Here is a 13570-nt window from a genome sequence, read left to right on the forward strand (position 1 = left end):
AATAGAATAGAATAGAATAGAATAGAATAGAATAGAATAGAATAGAATAGAATAGAATAGAAATTGGAATAGAATAGAAATTAGAATAGAGAATGGAATAGAATAGAATAGAATAGAATAGAATAGAATAGAATAGAATAGAATAGAATAGAATAGAATAGAATAGAATAGAATAGAATAGAATTGGAAAGTACTTTGAAGGTCTTCTAGTCCAACCCCCTGCTCAGGCAGGAAACCCTATGCCATTTTAGGCAAATGGTTGTCCAATCTCTTCTTTAAAACTTCCAGTATTGGAGCATTCACACTTACCAAGCGTCTGAATTGTGATCACGTGACCATGGGGATGCTGCAATGGTCGTAAGCATGAAAAATAGTCGTAAGTCACTTTTTTCAATGCTGTTGTAACTGCTTCCATTTCTTCCCCTTCTGTTTGCCGGGAAGTGACGGGACTGGATGCCTTGATATTAGCCTTTTTTAAAATGTTGAGTTCCTATAGCCAGTCTAGAGAAAAGAAGGACTAAGGGTGGCATGATAGCAATATTCCAGTATTTGAGGGCCTGCCACAAAAAAGAGGGGGCCAACTTATTTTCCAAAGGACCAGAAGGAAAGACAAGAAACAATGGATGGAAACTAATCAAGGAGAGAAGCAACCTGGAATTAAGGAGAAACTTCCTGACAGTGAGAACAATTAACCAATGGAACAGCTTGCCTTCAGAAGTTATAGGCGCTCCATCACTGGAGGTTTTTAAGAAGAGACTGGACAACCACCTATCTGAAATGGTACGGGGTCTCCTGCTTGAGCAAGGGATGGAACTAGAAGACTCCAAGCCCCTCCAGGTTTTATTCTGATTGATTGATTGACCCTTATCAAGAGGCTCTTTAGTTCTTCTTTACTTTCTGCCATTAGAGTTTTTACGTTAGGCTGGGATTTGGGGCAACATATGGCCTCTGTTATACTTGCTCAGTACAGTTAGTCCTCAACTTGCACTAAATTCATTCAGTGGCCATTCAAAGTTACAATGGCACTGAAAATTGACTCATGGCCATTTTTCAGACTTATGACGTTTGCAGCACCCCCACAGTCATGTGATCAACATTCAGCTTGGCTAGCTGCTTCATATTTATGACATCTGCAGTATCCCAGAGTCGTGTGATCACCTGTTGTGATATTCTGACAAGCAAAAGTCAATGGGGGGGGGGGGAGAGCCAGATTCACTTAACAACCATATTCCTAACTTAACGACTGCAGTGATTCAGTTCACAACAGTGGCGAGAAGCTTGTAAAATGGGGCCAAATTCACTTAGCACCTTGTTTTGCTTAACAACAGAAATGTAGGGCTCAGTTGTGGTCCTACATCAAGGCCTATCTGTATGTGATCACTTCCTTCTTCCACCAATAGCCCAGATAATGTCTCCTTCCCAGAGCTGATTTGATATGTAGGACCTTTCCTTGGAATGACCTTTTTCATCATGTTCTTTCAGGTCCACGGTGTCCTCTACCTTATAACGCTTCTAGCCTGACCAACGGTGGGGTTTTTTGCAACATCAACACTGCAAACACAAAAACTCAGCAATGTCAAATGATTTGTTATCCGGGCTATCAAGACGTCTTTTCCCAAGGAGATTCTCTTCTGTGTGATACTGAGAGTCTTCTCTGGCTCACAAGCCCGCCTCATTCTCATGCCTGCCAGAGTGAGTATAGCAGGAGAGAACGTATGCAAAATTGTGTCGTAGCACACAAACTCTTTTTGATTCAAAATACAGGAAGCCCTTGACTTACTACTGGTTGCTTAGTGGCCCTTCGAAGTTGCAATGACCTCTCCAGGTCTACCTATGGCCTGGTTGATTTTGGGTCATTAACTAGGAGACTGTGAATTCTAGTCCTGCCTTAGGCATGAAAGCAAGCTGGGTGATTTTGAATCATTGACTAGGAGGTTGTGAATTCTAGTCCCGCCTTAGGCATGAGAGTCAGCTGGGTGATTTTGGGTCTTTGACTAGGAGACTGTGAATTCTAGTCCTGCCTTAGGCATGAAAACCAACTGGGTGATTTGGGGTCATTGACTAGGAGGCTGTGAATTCTAGTCCCGCCTTAGACATGAAAGCCAGCTGGGTGATTTTAGGCCAATCTCTCTCTCTCAGCTCTAGGAAACAAGAAGGTCAGGGCAAACCACTTCCAAAAAATGCTGTCAAGAAAACTGCAGGGATTTCTCCAGGAATCAGCATTGACTCAAACTCACCAAAACAAGCACCTTCTTATACATGGAATAATTGGAGGCATAAGGATGTAGAAATGTGGGTTTCTCCCCCCATTTTATTTTGCAGTTACGGTCATCTTGCAGCCTGAGACCCCTGCTTGCAAGCCCTTTTTTGGTAGTTGATGGGAGGGAGTGTGATTGTTCGCATTGTAGTTTTAACCTTGAATTAAGACTAGCTCAGTCCTAGGAAGGAGGCAACGGCAATCCACTTTTGAAAAAAAAAACATTTGCCAAGAAAACTGCAGCGACTTGTCCAGACGGTCTCTGAGAATTGGACGTGATTGAACAGAAGTTCCGAAGGTGCTTTTTCAGGAGGCAACTGGACTTTGTTGTTTTTCTTTGAAGACGTTTCGCTTCTCATCCAAGAAGCTTCTTCAGCTCTGACTGGATGGTGGGGAGAACAAATCCGACAGGGTTAGATTCTGCAGTCCATCTGCATTTAAAAGACAAAGGCCACTCTTTCGAAGACAGCGAAGTCCACATTTTGGACAGAGAGGACCGCTGGTGTCAACGCTGCAAATATTGTATATTCTTGCTTTTGACAATATGCAGAATTGTCTGGTAAATATGGGCTTAATAAAGAGCAGAAGGGGCATTGGGGGTAAAGCCCGGGAAAGAAAGAGGAAGAAAACATTTGACCTTCACACTAATTGGGTAGTGTGAGATATGACGGCTAATTTAGGGAGGGAACATGCTGATAATTTAACTGCTCAGAGGAAGAGAACTTAGATCCTAGCATCCCTCCGTTGTGCCTGTGCCGACATTTTGTAACAATAAAAGACTTTTAGGAAAATAAATGCCTGGAAGATCTTTGGAATGTTTCATTAGCCGGAACCACAACAGCTGGTTTGAAAGAGGAGTCAAAGAGGCCATCTATGTCAAAACTGAACAGCCTCTCCCAACAGAGGGGGAGAGATGTAGAGATAGGGGTCAGGTAGAGGTCGTGAACAGCAAATTGCCCCTCCAAAGCTTGCATGCCTCTTCTCTCTACATGATCTCATCCGTTCACATTGCCACGGTGATGTAGGGAAACACCCCAGGCTGGTACATGATTTCACCTGGTTCACATGATATCAGCCAGGTTACCTCAACAGGATGTTGCAGCAAACTGCTTCCTGTCTGGGGCCTCCTAGCTGGTATATTCTTAAGGATTGGCAAGGGGTTTCACCAATAGAAATGTTGTTGCTATGCTGATGCCATGTTACTTTATGCTACTTGGAATACCTGTATAAAAGCAATAAACACTGCGAAGGCAATCAGACATCTTTGCACCCTGCAAGGACTGGTCACTGATTCCATCAGAGGGATACAACATCATCAATCTCCAGTCTACAACATGATCCTTTCAGCAGTTTCAAGAAGGCTCCACACCCATTTGCACTACTCAGGTGACCCTGAAGACAGAGATAAGCCTCCAGGTGGACTCAATGATTCTCTAAAAGAATGCAAATGACCAGCTGTCTGCAAGGAGTATAAATCCTTCCATTTCCCACCATCCAGTCAGAGCTGAAGAAGCTTCTTGGATGAGAAGCAAAAGGTCTTCAAAGAAAAACAAGAAAGTTCAGTTGCCTCCTGAAAATGCATCTTTGGGACAACCCTGACCTGGATGACAGAGAATCTCCATAGATGACTGAACAGAAGAAGAAGAAGAAGAAGAAGAAGAAGAAGAAGAAGAAGAAGAAGAAGAAGAAGAAGAAGAAGAAGAAGAAGAAGAAGAAGAAGAAGAAGAAGACGAAGAAGAAGAAGAAGAAGAAGAAGAAGAAGAAGAAGAAGAAGAAGAAGAAGAAGAAGAAGAAGAAGAAGAAGAAGAAGAAGAAGAAGAAGAAGAAGAAGAAGAAGAAAAGACAAACTAGGTCTTCATTATTGAGTGCAATGTTTTATTTTTCCATTAGTTTTCTTGAATTTGAAATATACTGTAAGGAGAATAAAGAGGAATGCATCTCAAAGGGTCTAATGTTGTTGGATCCTTGGTCTAACCCTGACTTTGTTTACCTTATGTTTAGGACTGCAGCCATTCCAGAGTGTCCAGATTCAAACCCAGTTTCAGCTCATCTTGCCTCCCGAGAAGACCTGCAGCCCTGACTATTCTGGGTTGCTGGAGACATTCCAGATCTTCATTCTGGATGAGCTGAAGTCTCGTGGCTTTTGCCATATTCAGGTATTTTAGTTGTGAATCTATGCAAAAGTGAATGAAACAGCTCTGTCGTGGATTGGGCAAGGCCATCCCTGGGTACGATCTGGCCAGCCAATAGGAGCACACTGATCTTTAAATCTATCACGATATTACTACTACAATAACATTTGTGTCAGAAGTATCTACCAGCTACTTCTGAATTGAAAGGACTGGTGACATCACCATTGCCCAAGACAGGGGTAGGCCACCTTGGCTCTTTTATGACTGGTGGACTTCAACTCCCAGAATTCCTCAGCCAGCCATGCTGAGGGGAAAGGGAGAGGTTTCCAAGCTGAGCCATGCTGGCTCAGGAATACTGGGAGTTGGAGTCATAAAGGAGCCATGGCCCAGGGGATGCTCAAAGGGGCTCCCTTCATGTTCTCGGTATTTTCCCATTGGAGTGGTACCTATTTATCTACTTGCATTTTCATGCTTTCAAACTGCTAGGTGGGCAGGAGCTGGGGCAAATTGATGGGAGCTCATTCCATCACACATTCCGTCGTGCTTACGGGTTTAGAACAGCTGAGCTGTCAACCTCTTAATGGTCTTCTGACTTAGCATCCTAACCTCATGAGCCACCACGGCCCCTATATAATAGCATTAAACTGAGTGGGTTCAGAAAGCATTCATTGATAGTTGGGCTATAAGCTCATCGTCTGTATCCAAGACAATTATATTATAAAGAGTCAATTTGTTCTAGTCCGGAGGTCTTCAAACTTGGCCCTTTGATGACTTGTGGACTTCAACTCCCAGAATTCCTCAGCCAGGCTCACTGGCTGAGGAATTCTGTGAGTTGAAGTCCACAAGTCATCAAAGGGCCAAGTTTGAAGACGCCCGTTCTAATAGCTAAGAGGCATCAGAGTAGAAGCCAGGAGACTATGAGTTCTCATCCTACCTTAGGCATGAAAGCCGACTGGGTGACTTTGGACCAATCACCAGGAGACTGTGAGTTCTACTCTCGCCTTTGGCAAGATTGGGTGACTTTGGGCCAATCATACTCTTTCAGCCCAATCCACCTCAAAGGGTTTTTTGTTGTGGGAAGAAAGCAGGATAAAATATAAAATGTTTGTTTAAGCAGATCCTTAATCAAGAATTCTGGCTGAATTCAAATCACCATCACTGCCAATAACAGTAAAATCTGATCTTTCGTTTTAAGGTCAATACTTTGGGGAACCTAGTGTCCGTTCCAGTCTGTGGAGATTCTGCTGTCCTGGTTCAATGTGCAGCTGCTGACCGTCTGGGAGTGAACGTCACGTGGCAAGCTATGCTCAAAAATGTGCCAGTTACTGCACTTCCTGATTTATATGACATTGGTTAGTTTATTATTTCTAGTGTAATGTGGCTGTTATGACTAAGATATTATTGGCTTTCCTCAGCGGACTGGAGAGCTAATCAAAAGGCCTGTCATGAATTATTGAAAATTAAAAAAAATATATATTTTGTTTTAATTCCTTGAAATGAGTTGAACATTTGAGTTCACAGGAGCTCTACTATCACCACAACAAACTGTGATTTAACTGTGCTTTGAGTTGGAATCATTTTGTCAATATATTTGTCAAAGGGGATCTAATTCTTTGCTGTGTCCCAGCTGGTATTTACCAACTGAGAACAGGAGGGAGGGAGGGAGGGAGGGAGCAGAGGGAGAGAGGAGAGGGAAGAGAAGGAAGGAAGGAAGGAAAGGAAGGAAGGAAGGGAGGAAGGAAGGAAAGAGGAGAGGGAGGGAGGAAGGAAGGAAGGAAGGAAAGAGGAGAGGGAGGGAGGAAGGAAGGAAGGAAAGAGGAGAGGGAGGGAGGAAGGAAGGAAGGAAGGAAGGAAGGAAGGAAAGAGGAGAGGGAGGGAGGAAGGAAGGAAAGAGGAGAGGGAAGGAGGAAGGAAGGAAGGAGGAGAGGGAGGAAGGAAGGAAAGAGGAGAGGGAGGGAGGAAGGAAGGAAGGAAGGAAGGAAAGAGGAGAAGGAGGGAGGAAGGAACGATGAGAGGGAGGGAGGGAGGAAGGAAGGAAGGAAGGAAGGAAGAAAGGAAGGAAGAGTTTTCTGTTATTTTGTCCCAACTTAAAAGGCCCCTTCAAAAGAAAATTAACCCCCCCCCAAAGTATACCATGAATGTCAAGCTTGAATTTCTTGTGTATTAATGTTACTGTCTAAGATTTGGGTTAGGTTGCACTTACTATTAATAGATTAATCATTCAGTTCCAATGTTTTTGCACATTCCCATTTTCAAATTTGGAATTCCTAAACTCTGACTGTATGGATTTGTCATTATCCTAAGAAAGGCCAAATCTTAACCATCTCCAGAAACTGTCTGTGAGGAGAATGGTTATGTGGTCACCAGTTCTGAAAGCTATATCTGTATCTATATCCTTGCATCTGGGATGGATTAAAAGGAGGGAAGCTCTCTGCTTGCTCACATGTCTGAAATACTTGTAGCCATCAAAGGATAAGATGAGATTAGGCCCAAATTGCATTTTTGTTTGTCTTGGAAAGCTGTCTGGACCACCAAAGAAATAACTAAGATCTATTCAATAACTGCTAAGAACTGTGGTAGGATTATATTATAAACCAGCAAAAAATAATCTTTAAATGTTGAAAAAAACATAAGCTACCTTAAGATAATTGAAAAGGAATTCAAGTATTCATACACACACACACACACACACACACACACACACACACACACACACACGTTTGCACTAGAGAGAAATAGCAAAGCAAGGTTTTTTTTGTGATAAAATTGTACAACATATAGGGTTCATGATCCCAAGCCCATAGGAGCACATGAAGGACCAATTTCAAGAAACGTGATTGGAAAATCTGTTTCAATAGGCAGGCATCAGCTGAAGAAACTGTCATTTGAGCTTTATTTTATTTCTATTCTTGAAAAATAGGAGTTGCTCATGAACAGAATTGGAAGACTGGGAAAAAAAATTGGACATGAAACCCAATTTGTCCTTTCATTTCCCAATTTTTCCAGTCTTCAAATTCAGTTCATGGTATTTTCAGGTCCCCACAGACATTCACATGGCTCTTGCTGCATATTTTTCCTGAGACTTGCATTTTTCCATCACACAGACACTTTGTGAGTGATGGTCTTTAATATGATTCAACAGTATTTTCACTAGTGTATAATATCTATCGGGGCACTTTTTCTGACATATTCTTTTAAATTCATAGTTTGTTTCAAAGATTCAGAGAAGTGCAAGTTTTAAGGATCACTCAGTTTTTTCTCTCTCTCATCTCTCTCTCTCTCCACCCACCCACCTATCTATCTATCTATCTATCTATCTATCTATCTATCTATCTATCTATCTATCTATCTGCTGCCCATCTCACCATAAGATGACTCTCGGTGACTTACAACATTAAATATTAGCTTGAGAATGCAAATCAGATTATTTTTTCCTCTTTTCTACCCACAAAAAAATTCCCATTAAGTTCCTATTAAATCATGGAATAGGGGTGACCAGATCCTTGGTAAGGAGATCAGAATAAGCATGTCTGTTGCCAATTAGTAATAAATAGAAATATCAGTTAATTGAAAAAAGATAGCCAGGAGCCTTCAAGCTTTTAATATAAGCAGTATAGCTATATAAATACAATATATAAACTTTAGAGGCTCTTTTATTTCATCTCCTTGAATCACCAATATTCCACCTTCCTGAAACTTTGGCACAGCCACTTTTCCAGGTCTTCTGGTTTGTGAGGTGTTTGGTGTCTTTTGAGCTTGGCTGTTTTCTTGCAGATGTTTCATTACCCAACTAGATAGCATCATCAGTTAGTTGGGGTTCACTCCCATTTTACATATTGATGACTTGCCTTGTCAGTGTTGGTGGGAGGGGTCTTAGTGGTTTCTTGATTGGGTTGTTGTTTACTGCTAGCTTGTTTGTTTGAATTGGTAATTCCTTGATTGAGGCTTCTTGGTTGTTGGTCTAATGTTAATCTTCTTGATTTATTCATGCATGCCCAGAAGATCTTTCTGTTGGGTCTGCTCCAAATGGAATGCCTTATGCCACCTTGAATAAGTACCAAGTCTAATCATCAAAGTACTAAGTCCTTAGAGTGGGTCTCTTATCCTTGAATTATCCACTTATTTCAATGGAAGGTGCCCATAGGATGTATCTGTCAGTATTTTCCCACTGGAATTCTTCTACCTTCGTTCCCTGATTTCTATCATTTACTGATAGAGAAAGCCATGGTTGGTGAGAATCTCCTTGGACGTTTTGAAGAGCTAATCAAGACTGGTGGTTTTATCCTCCACCTGGACAACAAGCAATTCCAGGCGGACACTTCTATCCGTTCTCCTGGAAGAGGAGATTCTGGGATGTCTCCTAAAGTTTCCTTGGGATGCAAGAGTGGTTTCTACAAAGTCTTAACTACTGGAGAAGTGATACCAAATTCTCAAGGATGCGGTATGTATCAATGTAGGATAAGGAGTGGCAGAACCTGGGGTGGGAGTTAAAAGAGGGATCAGCCTGGAATTCCTACCTAGCCACAAGCGAACTAGTTCAACCTCCCTTGAATTCCATTGAGTAATTCTAATTCTAAGCAGGTACAAATCTAGTTAGTTGAGAAGGTTCCTGTGCATAGGCTGTTTAGTAATAAATCAGTTGAATTAGACCTTAATGTATGGGCCTGGTCTTTGGAGCCTGACAATCATTTGGGTAGTGATGCTTGCTTTTAATTTGTTACTTGGAAAGAGAAAGATTTTGGTTTTAGCTTAGTCTTACTAAAAGTCTCTCTTAAGACACGAAGAAATTATTTTATCTGTTTTTATTTTATTAAACAAATTTACAAGGCTGCCCAACTCACACATAGGTGGCTCCAGATGGCTTATAAATAAAGGAAGAATCTTCATTTAGATATATGTAAAAGACCAAACAAATACGATGTGTCTGCTCTAGTATGCCACTATTTTTAATTGGGTGAAGAGACAAATCTATTTCAGATTTTTGCTGAAAAGCACAATATATTCTTGCTTCACTGAGCAATTTAATAGAACATAGTGGGTTGGAATTATTTACCTCCACTCTGTACCTACATCATTTTTAATAGCAGATTTAGTTAATCTTTGACATGGAAAAAAAAATCTTGTTAAATGTACTTACTGGCTGAAATGGAAACCTTATTTGTCAGTATTTTGATCTAGAGATAATTTGAAGTAATAGCTTAGTTCCATTGGACAAATATATGTGCATATCTCTCTCTCTCTCTCTCTCTCTCTCTTTCATTCTCTCTCTTTCTCTCTCTCTCTCTTTCATTCTCTTCTCTTTCTCTTTCTCTCTCTCATTCTCTCTCTCTTTCATTTTCTCTCTTTCTCTCTCTCACTCTCTCTCTCACTTTCTCTCTCCTTCTCTCTCTCTCTCTTTCTCTCTCCTTCTCTCTCTCCCTCTCTCTCCTGGAAAAATTCAAAATGAATCTGAATTCCACATAATAATAAGTCCCTTTCCTTCATTTGCAGCTCTCTGTCCTCCAGGTTCTTCTTTTCAGAATGAGAAGTGCATTCCGTGTCCTTCTGGTTTCTATCAAGACCAAGCAGGAAGTAACTTCTGTGTGAAATGTCCACCTGGGAAATTTACCATCTCTACTGGAGCTTTCAAAGAAGATCACTGTAAGACTCTTAGAAAAACGCATATTGTACTTTACATTTGATATTGTTGTGGGTGCTCCTTCACTGGAGGCTTTCAAAAAGAGACTGGATATCCATTTTGTCCAGAATGATACAGGGTCTCCTGCTCAAGCAGGGGGTTGGACTGGAAGATCTCCAAGGTCCCTTCCAATCCTATTATTTTATGTTCTATAGCAGTGATGGCGAACCTTTTAGAGACCGAGTGCCCAAACTGCAGCCCCAAACCCACTTATGTATTGTTGGGTGCCGGGTGGGCATGGCCCATTGGGTAGGTGTGGCCCATTGGGTGGGCATGGCCCATTGGATGGGTGTGGCCCATTGTGTGGGTGTGGCCCATTGGGTGGGCGTGGCCCATTGGGTGGGCGTGGCTGCGGTGGTAACAGCAGACTGGGTGGGACTAAAAAGTTCAATCAATCAATTCCAACTTTGCGAGATCTTTTTTTTTCCCCCACGAGAAATTGAAATTGATTGATTGATTGAAACTTTTTTTTTTTTTTGCACATGGCGGTGGAGGCCTAAAGCGAAAAGGTTTTAGAAAACCCAGCTGAAGGCCTAGGACTGGGCCGATGGTGCGCGTGCCCACAGAGAGGGCTCTGAGTGCCACCTCTGGCATGTGTGCCATAGGTTCGCCACCACGGTTCTATAGAATGGTTTCCAGTAGTTTCATAAAGTAAAGAAAGGTAACGGTTTCCCTTATCTAATCGTGCCTAAACCAAGGACTGGTTATTGGATAAAATAACCAGTCCAGGTTGGCTAAATAGCTCGTGTAACACTAAGTCATAAGTCCTGGTTTAAGAAGCAGAATGGGTGGGATTACACAATATAAGACAAGAAACATTATAGGTTAGAATATGGTATCCTAAACCATGCTCAGAGCATCTGTTTTGAATATGGCCAGGTCAACAAATGGGAGAGCAAGATGGTAGAATTCTGGATCGTATCTGGGTTTGTAATGTTTGCTTTAACTACGGCTTTTTGAATAAGGTATATTAGTTGCATATATAATATTTGCACATTACGCTAAGCCAAAACTAAAAATTCACCTTATACAGTAGTTTTGTACAGCATTCACACCTAGCCCAGTGAAGTAAGCATTCATTGAAAATTAGGTGACCGCAATTCCAACTTAAGGTCTGATTCATTCAGAAAGGTCTTTGGCTAGCTAGAGAATCACAAAGGAATGGACTTTTGGAATCCTTAATGGTCTCTGAACTTGGTTGTTTTCTTGCAGATGTTTCATTATCAAACTAGGTAACATTATCAGTAGCACCAATGATGTTATCTAGTTTGGTAAAGAAACATCTGCAAGAAAACAAGCAAGTTCAGAAAGCAGCAAGGATTCTTCTATTCAACCCTGAGTTACAAATATTTTCTATCGAATGGAATTCTGTCGCACCAAACTTTTTTTATTCTGTGCCCATCCGATAGGTGTTACTGATTGCCAGAGGAATGAACAAGCGGAACGGTGTGATAACAATGGGCAGTATAGACCTTCTTACCAAGATCCTTCCACCCAAAAGTCATTTTGTGTTGACAGCAATGGAAAGAGATTAGACTGGACCGAGACAGGGGGTCCTTTGGCAGATTCCCAGTGTTCGGGTGAGTAGATTGGTCACGCCTCCGCCATGGAAGTAGAACTTTGACATAAGCCGATGGTGCTTTTCCAAAAGGCAACTGGACTTTGTTGTCCAGGTTTTTTTTCATTTGATTTAAAAATTAGCTTCTCATCCAAGAAGCTTCTTGGATGAGAAGTGAAACCTTTTCAAGGAAAAAAAAACCCTAGACATTCAGTTGTCTTTTGGACAAAGCGCCTTAGGACAGCCATGACCTGGACGATTGAGAATCTCCATAGACAACGTCAACAAAAGGAGATGCATCCATGAATCCATGAATGTGCCTCAAGGTGAACTGCCTTCTTTTCCTTCCTTCCTCCCTCCTCCCTCCCTCCTTTCTAATTAGGACTATCACATTTGGAAAGCTGAGTACTCCTTTTGGGCTAAGCTATAATAGGCCTTAATTGTTTTAGCAAGAAATAATTGGACAGTGTTTCATCTTCTCTCCATAATCCTTGGGGATGAAATTGGCACTTGTGGTCCCTTAAACTAATCCCTAATGCAACGATTGGCACTCATTTCAAAGAGGTTGTAGAAGGAGACACATTCCTTGGGGGGGGGGAATTGCTAGTGTGCAGTTACAAAAGTGTACTTAATAATAATAATAATAATAATAGTAAAGTTGGAACGACCTTGGAGGTCATCTAGTCCAACCCCCTGCTCAGGCAGGTAGCCTTATACCATTTTGGACAAATGGCTGTCCAGTCTCTTCTTAAAAACTTCCAGTGTTGGAGCATTCACCGCTTCTGGAGGCAGGTAGTTCTACAATTGTTCTCACTGTCAGGAAGTTTCTCTTTAGTTCTAGGTTGCTTCTCTCCTTGATTAGTTTCCACCCATTGCTTCTTGTCCTGCCTTCAGGCGCTTTGGAGAATAGCTTGACTCCCTCTTCTTTGGGGCAGCCCCTGAGATATTGGAAGACTGCTATCATGTCCCCCCTTGTCCTTCTCTTCGTTAAACTAGAGGTGCCTTATTTGTTAAGCTATCATGTATCCCAGGGAAAAGATAAACCTGTTTTCAAAATAATGGTGGTTGCCATAATAGCAGTCTTCAGTTGTAATAGTAATCCTAATTACTATCTTCACCTGTAGTTTTTATCCTTAATTGACCTTGTAGTGGTCTCTGTCTCTGTCTCTGTCTCTGTCTCTGTCTCTCTGTCTCTCTCTCTCTCTCTGTGTGTGTAAATGTGAGTCTAAGGGAAAGAGACCGAAGACAACATTTCTGTTTGTCTATTTCTCCCAGAGCACAAGGAATTTGTACCTTTGTTCTGGAAGAGCTAACATCAATCTTACAAAACTGAAAAAGAGATTTCATGGAAACAAGAAAAGCCAGAAACCCTGTATAGACAATTCTGCTGATATGATAGCAGTGTTCCAGTATCTCAGGGGCTGCCACAAAGAAGAGGGAATTAAGCTATTCTCCAAAGTGCCTGAAGGCAGGACAAGAAGCAACGGGTGGAAACTAATCAAGGAGAGAAGCAACCTAGAACTAAGGAGAAACTTCCTCACAGTTAGAACAATTAACCAGTGGAACAACCTGCCTCAAGAAGCAGTGAATGCTCCAACACTGGAAGTTTTTAAGAAGAGACTGGACAGCCATTTGTCCAAAATGGTGTAGGGTTCCTGCCTGAGCAGGGGGTTGGGCTAGATGACCTCCAAGGTCCCTTCCAACTTTATTATTATTATTATTATTATTATTATTATTATTATTATTATTATTATTATTATTACTATAGTGACTGTTTGAAGTTACAAGGGCCCTGAAAAAAGTGACTTTATGACCGTTTTTCACACTTACGACTGTTGCAAGCAGCCCCAGGGTCACGTGATCAAAATTCAGATGCTTGGCAACTGACTCATATTTATGACGGTCGCAGTGCCTTGGGGTCATGTGATCAGCTTCTGCGACCTTCT

At 41.6% G+C, this 13570-nt stretch overlaps 1 protein-coding gene across 1 annotated transcript in view; it reads left to right on the forward strand.

Annotated features, from left to right (window-relative positions):
* Positions 1–13570, forward strand: part of TG (thyroglobulin) — a 147157-nt gene that overhangs the window by 29076 nt on the left and 104511 nt on the right. Inside the window, exons 17-22 of the mRNA XM_039350445.1 lie at positions 1483–1692; positions 4259–4413; positions 5585–5741; positions 8606–8830; positions 9880–10029; positions 11476–11646. Of these exons, the coding sequence (XP_039206379.1) occupies positions 1483–1692; positions 4259–4413; positions 5585–5741; positions 8606–8830; positions 9880–10029; positions 11476–11646 (1068 nt within the window). The remainder of the gene's footprint in view (positions 1–1482; positions 1693–4258; positions 4414–5584; positions 5742–8605; positions 8831–9879; positions 10030–11475; positions 11647–13570) is intronic.

This window comes from Crotalus tigris, unplaced genomic scaffold (genome assembly GCF_016545835.1).
Source record: "Crotalus tigris isolate CLP2741 ecotype Arizona unplaced genomic scaffold, ASM1654583v1 scf7180000018335.1346539, whole genome shotgun sequence".
Classification (NCBI taxonomy): domain Eukaryota; kingdom Metazoa; phylum Chordata; class Lepidosauria; order Squamata; family Viperidae; genus Crotalus; species Crotalus tigris.